At 40.8% G+C, this 12,740-nt stretch overlaps 1 protein-coding gene across 1 annotated transcript in view; it reads right to left on the bottom strand.

Moving 5' to 3' along the window:
* LOC124746738 overlaps window positions 1–12,740 on the bottom strand; it is a 91,520-nt gene that overhangs the window by 58,667 nt on the left and 20,113 nt on the right. Inside the window, exons 7-12 of the mRNA XM_047248947.1 lie at window positions 11,081–11,268; window positions 10,763–10,991; window positions 7,506–7,601; window positions 4,681–4,868; window positions 4,363–4,591; window positions 1,106–1,201 (exon numbers count right to left, since the gene is read on the bottom strand). Coding sequence (XP_047104903.1) covers window positions 1,106–1,201; window positions 4,363–4,591; window positions 4,681–4,868; window positions 7,506–7,601; window positions 10,763–10,991; window positions 11,081–11,268 — 1,026 coding nt within the window. The remainder of the gene's footprint in view (window positions 1–1,105; window positions 1,202–4,362; window positions 4,592–4,680; window positions 4,869–7,505; window positions 7,602–10,762; window positions 10,992–11,080; window positions 11,269–12,740) is intronic.

Genomic DNA, 12,740 nt, shown 5'->3' with positions numbered 1-12,740 from the left:
TGACTGTTAGAAATTAGGCCAAAGTTTGAAATGAAACAGACGCCAATGAGCGCACATCTCAACGGTACAGACTTTCAATCGTTCTTTGTACCTACGTGCCAATACAATTATCCCACTACTTGCTCCTGGTTTTTGCTACCTACTCGAAAATTAACTGCCCAATAAAACACGCCTATTATAGCAGACGACACTACAACTAAGCTGTTCATGAAACTCAAATACATGCATGGACATTGCACCATGACCTTTCCGAACCCTAATGAAACTTTCGTCTTCTTCCTAAGAACCCTAGCAACACAGAACTTTCTCATCTAACGCGCTAGCTTCTATGCCCGTTCACGGGAGACATCCGAAATAATCTAGCCCCTAAAAACAACTCAGTGAAACCTAATCTGCCAATAGATTTAATTTCGGCTAGGTACTAGAATTCAACCCAGCTCAACACATCTACAAACATTTACAACAGTACATACCCACTGCAAATAAACAGAACACTTTCTGTCCGAGACTTGTGGTGCCAACTCCCTCCAGCGACCTACCAAGGCCTCATTGCTTCCATGCCTGGTCGTGTCGCCGCCTCATCCGTGCTCAAGGTGGACATACCGGCTATTTAACAGGTGGTCACAATGTTCTGGCTGCTCAGTGTATATGCCCAGCCACCTGGCCCCACCCACCAGCCCTAATATATCGGTGACACTGCTTTCCACGGACTCCTCCCACGCACCAAGCTCCTCCATTACATGTTCGGATATACTGCAATCTCTTCGACTAATGTTGTAACCTATGATATCTATTAACTTATGATAACTAAAATCTCACAACCTTACCATCCACAAATATTCTATCATTTCACCTAACACAGTAAAAAAACATTGGACTAACCCTCAATCACAAAATAAGCAGGCGCCTTCATCTCCTAAATATTCAAAGAAAGTCCACAGCAGAGTAAACTTACTTGAAATAAAAGTCGATTTCACATGTGAATTACATCCTTCCACCATCCTTCATATACACTTATTACTATACTGTGTTTTACCAGTAACTAAAATTTATTTTATTGCTACCTTGGCTGGTGATGCTATATTATCGGCTGCAGCGTACATACCCGTAATGTTGGAAGTTTCATCTGTAGGTTCCCTGCAGGCCCAGACAATTGAGTAGCTCTTGTAGTCTGTGTCCAAGACCCAGTACGGAGCTGCCACTGTCAACACAAAGGAACAGAACTGAGTGAGCTTCTAGAGATATACGCAGCTTAGCTGCTACTTGTAGTTTTAAAAGTTATTTCTTTGGTATGTACGAAAACTGATGGCTTCTTATTGACCGTCTGTCACAGTTCTTTTGACTTAAAAGTGTCATGGTGATCAATCTAATGATAGAAAACTGCCGATTATTCTAACGTTCAGAACTCCAGGAAGAGACTGCCAAGGAGCAGCGATCGAAAGAAAAATATTGAACGAAAGTGCAACGTTCTACGTATCGGGACGGGAAGTTTCAGAATTTAAAATGTGTTAGAAAAGCGGGGAAATCGGAAAATGAAAATGATAAGGATCAGTCTAAATATAGTGGGAGTCAGTGAGGTGACATGGAAGGCAGACAAGAGTTCATTGTCATACGAGTACGGGGTAATATCAACAGCAACAGAAAATTGTATAATGAGATATGATTCGTAATGAATGGGAGGGTAAGATAGAGATCGAGCCACTGTGATAAGTGCAGCGCTTTAGTTGTTCTGATAAAAATCGATAGCAGACTAACACCGACAACAATAGTTCAGGTTTACATGCAAACAACGCAAGCAAAAGATAAAGAGAAAGTATATTATGATGTTGAATGAGTAATTCATTACGTAAAGGGGGTTGAAATGTTATTGTCATTGGGGACCGGAATGCAGTTAAGGAGAGGGGTACAGGAGAATATGAGATTGGTAGAAGGAATGACAAGGAGAAACACTCAATGAATTTCAGCTAGTAATACTGAAAACTATGTTCAAGAATCACAAGAGGAGGAGGTATACTAGGAGAAGTCCGGGAGATACACGAAGAGTCCAGTTAGAGTGCATCTTCTTCAGGCAAAGATCCTGAAAACAGATATTGGATTATAAGGCGTTCCCAGCAGCGTATACAGAATCAGATCATAATTTAGTAATGTCCAAGAGTAGGCTGAAGTTTAAGAGACTGGTCAGGAACATCAATGCACAAAGAATTGAGACACGTAGATACTAAGTAGTGAAGAGATAAACTTGACGTCATGGAGGCTATAGATACTCTGACAATGAATGTGTTAGTAGGCAGTTCAGCTGAAGTGCAATTAATCTTTAAAAAAGGCAATCACTGAAGTTGGAGAGAAAAAGATACGTACAAGGAAGGTAACGGCGAAGAGCCTATGAGTAACAGGATCAAAAACCTCAGTTGATCCACTGTTCAGGGAGATTCTGGAAAACAGAGATACAAGTCATTTACGAAAAAATAGAGAGGAAGTGTAGGGAAGTTAAGGTGAAAATTGCTGCATCACAAATATGAAGAAATTGAAAACGATATGATTTTCAAAAGGATTGACTCAGCATACAGAAAAGTAAAAACAACCTTCAGCAGAATTCCAAGCAAGGGTGGTAAATTAAGAATGCAATGGGAATTCCACTGTTAAACGCAAAGAACACAGCAGATAGCTGGAAACACCACAACGAACGCTTCTATCAGAAGAGGACTTCCCTGATGTCGTGATGGAATAACGAACAGGTGTCGACACCTAACAGATAGGGAAGTCAGCATTAGGAAAAAAGAGACATGAGACGAGAGGTACACCAACAGACTTTCGGAAGAAGCATCAACCCTACAATTCCCAAGATCACAAGTGCCGACAAGTCTGCGAGTTCTCACACAGTCAGCTTAATAGCTCATGCATACAGATTGGTGACAAGAGTAATACATAGAAGAATGGGGAAGAATATTAAGGATGTGTTAGATGGCGCTCAGTTTGACTGCAGAAAAGGTAAAGACACCAGAGAGGAAGTTCTGACGTTGCTGTTGAAAATGCAGCCAACTGTAAAGAAAAATCAAGATACATTCATAAATTTGTCGAACTGGAAAAAGCGTCCGACAGTGTAAAATGGTGTAAGACGTTCGAAATTCTAAGGGAAATACGTGTAAGCCTTTGGAAAAGACGGGTAATATACAATACTTTCGGGAACCAAGGCGCATCAGTTTGACCACAAGACGAAGAAAGTGCTCGGTTTAAAAAGGGAAATCGACATGGATGTAGTCTTTTCCTCTACTCTTCAATCACTATATCGAAGAAGCAACGAAGGGAAACGAAAGTAAGTTTCACTAGTGGGATTAAAATTAAAGGTGAAAGGATATCTGTGTCATGATTCGTTGATGACATTGCTATGCTGAGCGGAAGTGAAGCATATTTCATGCATCTGCTGAATAGAAAGGACAGTTAGAGAGTGCAAAATGTGGACTGAGAGTAAGGTGGGGAATGCCGAAAGTGAGGGGAAGTAGTAAAAAGAGAACACACTTAACATTGAAACCGGGGTTCAGGAAGTAGACGAAGATAAGGAACTCGGCAACCTAGGTAACTAAATAAGCTATAATGGACGGATCCAGGAGGACATGAAAAGTAGACTAGCAGTTGCAAAATGGGCATTCCTGGCCACGAGAAGTCTACTCGTATCAAACATTGGCCAAAATGTGAAGAAAAAATTTCTGAGAGTGGACGTATAGAGCAGACCATGTTTGGTAGTGAAAGGTTGACTGTGGGAAAACCGGAACAGGCGAGAATCGAAGCATTTGAGATGTCGTACTATGGAGGACTGTTGAAGATCAGATGTCCTGAATAGGTAAGAAATGAAGAGTTACTCACTGGACTCGGCACAGAAAGAAATCAGGCTGTAGGGACAAGATCGTAGGATATCTATTTAGCAATCAGAGAATAACTTGCATATCACTAGAGGGAGTTGTAGAGGATAAGAAATGTAGAGGGAAGCAGAGACTGGAATACATATGGCAGATAACTGAGGGTATAGACTACAACTGCTACCCTGAGATGAAAAGATTGCCACAGGAGAGGAATTCTTGGTGGCCCCCATAATACAATCAGAAGACTGATGACATACATTGCACGCCAAGGTCAAATAGTCTAAGCCAGCAATCAGTATTAACATTATTAAGGTCACCACTAAACATATCTCTTACAACTCTGAAAGAAGCTACATAATCACATTTTAAAATAAAATCCCGTCCCTAGAAGGAGTACTACATCGTGTTTACTACTTCATTTACTTGATGTAGTCTAGTTGCAGCAGGCTAACTGACATACTAGTTAAGAAAATAAAAATCCTTGCATGAACTTCTCCTTACTGACCTGGTACGTTTGGGAAGTGCACTGTAAGTTTGGCCTCTCCAGAGTTGGGGTCATCAAACTCGGCCCAGCCAGTGATGTCGTTGAAGGCCCCTGCAGACGTGTTGTACATCCTGTTGTGTACGGTCACGTTGTTGTCTCCAGCCAGTGAGTACTCCGCCGTGACACACTGGGCTCCTGCCTCGAAGGGAGCCAGTCCGAACCTGGCGATCTCGTACCACACGCCCAGGTACTGCACACAGACAGGATACACGATGGTCAGCAGCTGGTCAAAAGTCACAAGTTCGCTGTTGAAATGGAGTTTACTACGTTGAGTGTTACCTCAGAGGCGTTAAACTGGGAGACTGCAGGCTTGTCGCACGTGCTGACTCTGACAGTGCACTGTTGTGGGTCCTGTGGGGTGTCTGTGTAGCGGCTCCGAGGCAGACCCAGGGCCTCCAGCTTGTCATTCACCTGCTGCTCCTGCTCTGCTGTCAGCTCGGAATTCCGTGACAGGATCCATGAGGTCTCTGCGAAGATACGATATCTCTTCCTCAATGCGAATCACTACTGCTGATTTCTATTTTAGCCCTCTCGTACATTGCCAAATCATGTATGTTTATTTACACCAGCACATCATCTCACTGAGAACAAAAATTCTGCTTCCATAGATAACTAGTGTAGCAGCTGCAGGCTTTGGGTCTTAGCCGAAATACGACCTCTTTGTTTCCTACCTTCAGAGTGCAGTTTAACAAATAAGAACACATCTGTAAAATACGTGTAAGATATAATCTGATTGCTCATATCATTCCATGTGTCTCGTCAAAGAATAAATAGGGATTAATCACAGGACAAGTGTATGATACTTAACAACAGGTTTCACATTCCCTGCTTTCAGTTTGGGTGGCTCATACATAAGTTTCTCTTACATGGAAGCCACTAAAACAAATTATACTGAACAGATTTCGGAGCTACATTGATCCTTTGTTTTGAAAAAAAATTATAGTCCGGCGCTATCACACGGATTTAAAATGAAATTAACAAGATTTACAATTATTTCCTTTTCTTTACAATGCCTTCACCCTCCCAACTCCTATACGTGGCAAATGGGGTCTTAGCAGTAGAGATAATTCGCTCTTCGCATTAATATCTTTTATTACACAAAAATCGGCACAAAATAACATAAAAGGTGAAACATTTATACGATATAAGCGAGTGACTTTAAGATAAATAATAACTGTAGGTTTCATCACCGCTATTTAAGTCTTATCTAGCGTAGAAATGGTGATTCATGAAATTTACGGCTTCCCAATTTCTGTGATTACATTCAGATACACTGAAAGTGATGTTACGTGCATTGGGAATAGATGGACTTAGGTGATGGAAGAGTACAAACTTTCTGCGGTTATTGAGTAATGTGTGTGTAAAACTCGGAGGGGAGAGAATTTCTGGTGTATTGAGGAAGATTGCCAGGAGTGGTGAGGGGGGGTCAGAGTAGTCAACATAAGTAGAAATGATTTGTTTGTAAGTTATAGTCCGACAGTAGAAACAGTAAATCAGGGAAACTCTGTAGCAATGTTTTAATAATATTCCTTAAGTGGCTTTAAGACAGTAACGAAACTGCAACGATGGTGCTAAACAATTGTGATTATTTTTTCCTTTTAATTCCTTATATAGTGCTATCCTCAGTCTGTATTAGTTTTCTGTGCCGATGTATCTCACGTCCAGTTATTGCTCACTCCTACAAAAAAACGTGCAATTTACTTGCAGTTTTTATATGATGTGTAGTCTTTTTCGCACTTGAAACCAAAGCAACGCCTTTTTAACCTGAATTGTTATTCACAACCCATTACAAAGTCGAAACACAAATTTCATGCCCAGTTACTGCAAATTCCTGTAAGAAAATATGTAAACAATTTGTAATTTTGAAATAAAATGTAATCATATTGGTACTTGTGTCAAAAGTAATGATTTTTTTTGACCTTACTCGTTATACAGAATCCAAAATAAAGACGGAACAGAGAGTGGCGATTTATACACACGAGGATTTAGAGTAGGACAGTGACTGTTAGAAATTAGGCCAAAGTTTGAAATGAAACAGACGCCAATGAGCGCACATCTCAACGGTACAGACTTTCAATCGTTCTTTGTACCTACGTGCCAATACAATTATCCCACTACTTGCTCCTGGTTTTTGCTACCTACTCGAAAATTAACTGCCCAATAAAACACGCCTATTATAGCAGACGACACTACAACTAAGCTGTTCATGAAACTCAAATACATGCATGGACATTGCACCATGACCTTTCCGAACCCTAATGAAACTTTCGTCTTCTTCCTAAGAACCCTAGCAACACAGAACTTTCTCATCTAACGCGCTAGCTTCTATGCCCGTTCACGGGAGACATCCGAAATAATCTAGCCCCTAAAAACAACTCAGTGAAACCTAATCTGCCAATAGATTTAATTTCGGCTAGGTACTAGAATTCAACCCAGCTCAACACATCTACAAACATTTACAACAGTACATACCCACTGCAAATAAACAGAACACTTTCTGTCCGAGACTTGTGGTGCCAACTCCCTCCAGCGACCTACCAAGGCCTCATTGCTTCCATGCCTGGTCGTGTCGCCGCCTCATCCGTGCTAAAGGTGGACATACCGGCTATTTAACAGGTGGTCACAATGTTCTGGCTGCTCAGTGTATATGCCCAGCCACCTGGCCCCACCCACCAGCCCTAATATATCGGTGACACTGCTTTCCACGGACTCCTCCCACGCACCAAGCTCCTCCATTACATGTTCGGATATACTGCAATCTCTTCGACTAATGTTGTAACCTATGATATCTATTAACTTATGATAACTAAAATCTCACAACCTTACCATCCACAAATATTCTATCATTTCACCTAACACAGTAAAAAAACATTGGACTAACCCTCAATCACAAAATAAGCAGGCGCCTTCATCTCCTAAATATTCAAAGAAAGTCCACAGCAGAGTAAACTTACTTGAAATAAAAGTCGATTTCACATGTGAATTACATCCTTCCACCATCCTTCATATACACTTATTACTATACTGTGTTTTACCAGTAACTAAAATTTATTTTATTGCTACCTTGGCTGGTGATGCTATATTATCGGCTGCAGCGTACATACCCGTAATGTTGGAAGTTTCATCTGTAGGTTCCCTGCAGGCCCAGACAATTGAGTAGCTCTTGTAGTCTGTGTCCAAGACCCAGTACGGAGCTGCCACTGTCAACACAAAGGAACAGAACTGAGTGAGCTTCTAGAGATATACGCAGCTTAGCTGCTACTTGTAGTTTTAAAAGTTATTTCTTTGGTATGTACGAAAACTGATGGCTTCTTATTGACCGTCTGTCACAGTTCTTTTGACTTAAAAGTGTCATGGTGATCTATCTAATGATAGAAAACTGCCGATTATTCTAACGTTCAGAACTCCAGGAAGAGACTGCCAAGGAGCAGCGATCGAAAGAAAAATATTGAACGAAAGTGCAACGTTCTACGTATCGGGACGGGAAGTTTCAGAATTTAAAATGTGTTAGAAAAGCGGGGAAATCGGAAAATGAAAATGATAAGGATCAGTCTAAATATAGTGGGAGTCAGTGAGGTGACATGGAAGGCAGACAAGAGTTCATTGTCATACGAGTACGGGGTAATATCAACAGCAACAGAAAATTGTATAATGAGATATGATTCGTAATGAATGGGAGGGTAAGATAGAGATCGAGCCACTGTGATAAGTGCAGCGCTTTAGTTGTTCTGATAAAAATCGATAGCAGACTAACACCGACAACAATAGTTCAGGTTTACATGCAAACAACGCAAGCAAAAGATAAAGAGAAAGTATATTATGATGTTGAATGAGTAATTCATTACGTAAAGGGGGTTGAAATGTTATTGTCATTGGGGACCGGAATGCAGTTAAGGAGAGGGGTACAGGAGAATATGAGATTGGTAGAAGGAATGACAAGGAGAAACACTCAATGAATTTCAGCTAGTAATACTGAAAACTATGTTCAAGAATCACAAGAGGAGGAGGTATACTAGGAGAAGTCCGGGAGATACACGAAGAGTCCAGTTAGAGTGCATCTTCTTCAGGCAAAGATCCTGAAAACAGATATTGGATTATAAGGCGTTCCCAGCAGCGTATACAGAATCAGATCATAATTTAGTAATGTCCAAGAGTAGGCTGAAGTTTAAGAGACTGGTCAGGAACATCAATGCACAAAGAATTGAGACACGTAGATACTAAGTAGTGAAGAGATAAACTTGACGTCATGGAGGCTATAGATACTCTGACAATGAATGTGTTAGTAGGCAGTTCAGCTGAAGTGCAATTAATCTTTAAAAAAGGCAATCACTGAAGTTGGAGAGAAAAAGATACGTACAAGGAAGGTAACGGCGAAGAGCCTATGAGTAACAGGATCAAAAACCTCAGTTGATCCACTGTTCAGGGAGATTCTGGAAAACAGAGATACAAGTCATTTACGAAAAAATAGAGAGGAAGTGTAGGGAAGTTAAGGTGAAAATTGCTGCATCACAAATATGAAGAAATTGAAAACGATATGATTTTCAAAAGGATTGACTCAGCATACAGAAAAGTAAAAACAACCTTCAGCAGAATTCCAAGCAAGGGTGGTAAATTAAGAATGCAATGGGAATTCCACTGTTAAACGCAAAGAACACAGCAGATAGCTGGAAACACCACAACGAACGCTTCTATCAGAAGAGGACTTCCCTGATGTCGTGATGGAATAACGAACAGGTGTCGACACCTAACAGATAGGGAAGTCAGCATTAGGAAAAAAGAGACATGAGACGAGAGGTACACCAACAGACTTTCGGAAGAAGCATCAACCCTACAATTCCCAAGATCACAAGTGCCGACAAGTCTGCGAGTTCTCACACAGTCAGCTTAATAGCTCATGCATACAGATTGGTGACAAGAGTAATACATAGAAGAATGGGGAAGAATATTAAGGATGTGTTAGATGGCGCTCAGTTTGACTGCAGAAAAGGTAAAGACACCAGAGAGGAAGTTCTGACGTTGCTGTTGAAAATGCAGCCAACTGTAAAGAAAAATCAAGATACATTCATAAATTTGTCGAACTGGAAAAAGCGTCCGACAGTGTAAAATGGTGTAAGACGTTCGAAATTCTAAGGGAAATACGTGTAAGCCTTTGGAAAAGACGGGTAATATACAATACTTTCGGGAACCAAGGCGCATCAGTTTGACCACAAGACGAAGAAAGTGCTCGGTTTAAAAAGGGAAATCGACATGGATGTAGTCTTTTCCTCTACTCTTCAATCACTATATCGAAGAAGCAACGAAGGGAAACGAAAGTAAGTTTCACTAGTGGGATTAAAATTAAAGGTGAAAGGATATCTGTGTCATGATTCGTTGATGACATTGCTATGCTGAGCGGAAGTGAAGCATATTTCATGCATCTGCTGAATAGAAAGGACAGTTAGAGAGTGCAAAATGTGGACTGAGAGTAAGGTGGGGAATGCCGAAAGTGAGGGGAAGTAGTAAAAAGAGAACACACTTAACATTGAAACCGGGGTTCAGGAAGTAGACGAAGATAAGGAACTCGGCAACCTAGGTAACTAAATAAGCTATAATGGACGGATCCAGGAGGACATGAAAAGTAGACTAGCAGTTGCAAAATGGGCATTCCTGGCCACGAGAAGTCTACTCGTATCAAACATTGGCCAAAATGTGAAGAAAAAATTTCTGAGAGTGGACGTATAGAGCAGACCATGTTTGGTAGTGAAAGGTTGACTGTGGGAAAACCGGAACAGGCGAGAATCGAAGCATTTGAGATGTCGTACTATGGAGGACTGTTGAAGATCAGATGTCCTGAATAGGTAAGAAATGAAGAGTTACTCACTGGACTCGGCACAGAAAGAAATCAGGCTGTAGGGACAAGATCGTAGGATATCTATTTAGCAATCAGAGAATAACTTGCATATCACTAGAGGGAGTTGTAGAGGATAAGAAATGTAGAGGGAAGCAGAGACTGGAATACATATGGCAGATAACTGAGGGTATAGACTACAACTGCTACCCTGAGATGAAAAGATTGCCACAGGAGAGGAATTCTTGGTGGCCCCCATAATACAATCAGAAGACTGATGACATACATTGCACGCCAAGGTCAAATAGTCTAAGCCAGCAATCAGTATTAACATTATTAAGGTCACCACTAAACATGTCTCTTACAACTCTGAAAGAAGCTACATAATCACATTTTAAAATAAAATCCCGTCCCTAGAAGGAGTACTACATCGTGTTTACTACTTCATTTACTTGATGTAGTCTAGTTGCAGCAGGCTAACTGACATACTAGTTAAGAAAATAAAAATCCTTGCATGAACTTCTCCTTACTGACCTGGTACGTTTGGGAAGTGCACTGTAAGTTTGGCCTCTCCAGAGTTGGGGTCATCAAACTCGGCCCAGCCAGTGATGTCGTTGAAGGCCCCTGCAGACGTGTTGTACATCCTGTTGTGTACGGTCACGTTGTTGTCTCCAGCCAGTGAGTACTCCGCCGTGACACACTGGGCTCCTGCCTCGAAGGGAGCCAGTCCGAACCTGGCGATCTCGTACCACACGCCCAGGTACTGCACACAGACAGGATACACGATGGTCAGCAGCTGGTCAAAAGTCACAAGTTCGCTGTTGAAATGGAGTTTACTACGTTGAGTGTTACCTCAGAGGCGTTAAACTGGGAGACTGCAGGCTTGTCGCACGTGCTGACTCTGACAGTGCACTGTTGTGGGTCCTGTGGGGTGTCTGTGTAGCGGCTCCGAGGCAGACCCAGGGCCTCCAGCTTGTCATTCACCTGCTGCTCCTGCTCTGCTGTCAGCTCGGAATTCCGTGACAGGATCCATGAGGTCTCTGCGAAGATACGATATCTCTTCCTCAATGCGAATCACTACTGCTGATTTCTATTTTAGCCCTCTCGTACATTGCCAAATCATGTATGTTTATTTACACCAGCACATCATCTCACTGAGAACAAAAATTCTGCTTCCATAGATAACTAGTGTAGCAGCTGCAGGCTTTGGGTCTTAGCCGAAATACGACCTCTTTGTTTCCTACCTTCAGAGTGCAGTTTAACAAATAAGAACACATCTGTAAAATACGTGTAAGATATAATCTGATTGCTCATATCATTCCATGTGTCTCGTCAAAGAATAAATAGGGATTAATCACAGGACAAGTGTATGATACTTAACAACAGGTTTCACATTCCCTGCTTTCAGTTTGGGTGGCTCATACATAAGTTTCTCTTACATGGAAGCCACTAAAACAAATTATACTGAACAGATTTCGGAGCTACATTGATCCTTTGTTTTGAAAAAAAATTATAGTCCGGCGCTATCACACGGATTTAAAATGAAATTAACAAGATTTACAATTATTTCCTTTTCTTTACAATGCCTTCACCCTCCCAACTCCTATACGTGGCAAATGGGGTCTTAGCAGTAGAGATAATTCGCTCTTCGCATTAATATCTTTTATTACACAAAAATCGGCACAAAATAACATAAAAGGTGAAACATTTATACGATATAAGCGAGTGACTTTAAGATAAATAATAACTGTAGGTTTCATCACCGCTATTTAAGTCATATCTAGCGTAGAAATGGTGATTCATGAAATTTACGGCTTCCCAATTTCTGTGATTACATTCAGATACACTGAAAGTGATGTTACGTGCATTGGGAATAGATGGACTTAGGTGATGGAAGAGTACAAACTTTCTGCGGTTATTGAGTAATGTGTGTGTAAAACTCGGAGGGGAGAGAATTTCTGGTGTATTGAGGAAGATTGCCAGGAGTGGTGAGGGGGAGTCAGAGTAGTCAACATAAGTAGAAATGATTTGTTTGTAAGTTATAGTCCGACAGTAGAAACAGTAAATCAGGGAAACTCTGTAGCAATGTTTTAATAATATTCCTTAAGTGGCTTTAAGACAGTAACGAAACTGCAACGATGGTGCTAAACAATTGTGATTATTTTTTCCTTTTAATTCCTTATATAGTGCTATCCTCAGTCTGTATTAGTTTTCTGTGCCGATGTATCTCACGTCCAGTTATTGCTCACTCCTACAAAAAAACGTGCAATTTACTTGCAGTTTTTATATGATGTGTAGTCTTTTTCGCACTTGAAACCAAAGCAACGCCTTTTTAACCTGAATTGTTATTCACAACCCATTACAAAGTCGAAACACAAATTTCATGCCCAGTTACTGCAAATTCCTGTAAGAAAATATGTAAACAATTTGTAATTTTGAAATAAAATGTAATCATATTGGTACTTGTGTCAAAAGTAATGATTTTTTTTGACCTTACTCGTTATACAGAATC

This window comes from Schistocerca piceifrons, chromosome 1 (genome assembly GCF_021461385.2).
Source record: "Schistocerca piceifrons isolate TAMUIC-IGC-003096 chromosome 1, iqSchPice1.1, whole genome shotgun sequence".
In the NCBI taxonomy this organism is placed as follows: Eukaryota; Metazoa; Arthropoda; class Insecta; order Orthoptera; family Acrididae; genus Schistocerca; species Schistocerca piceifrons.
The sequence above is the reverse complement of the archived record's forward strand: the minus strand, read 5'-3'. Positions and strand labels throughout refer to the sequence as shown.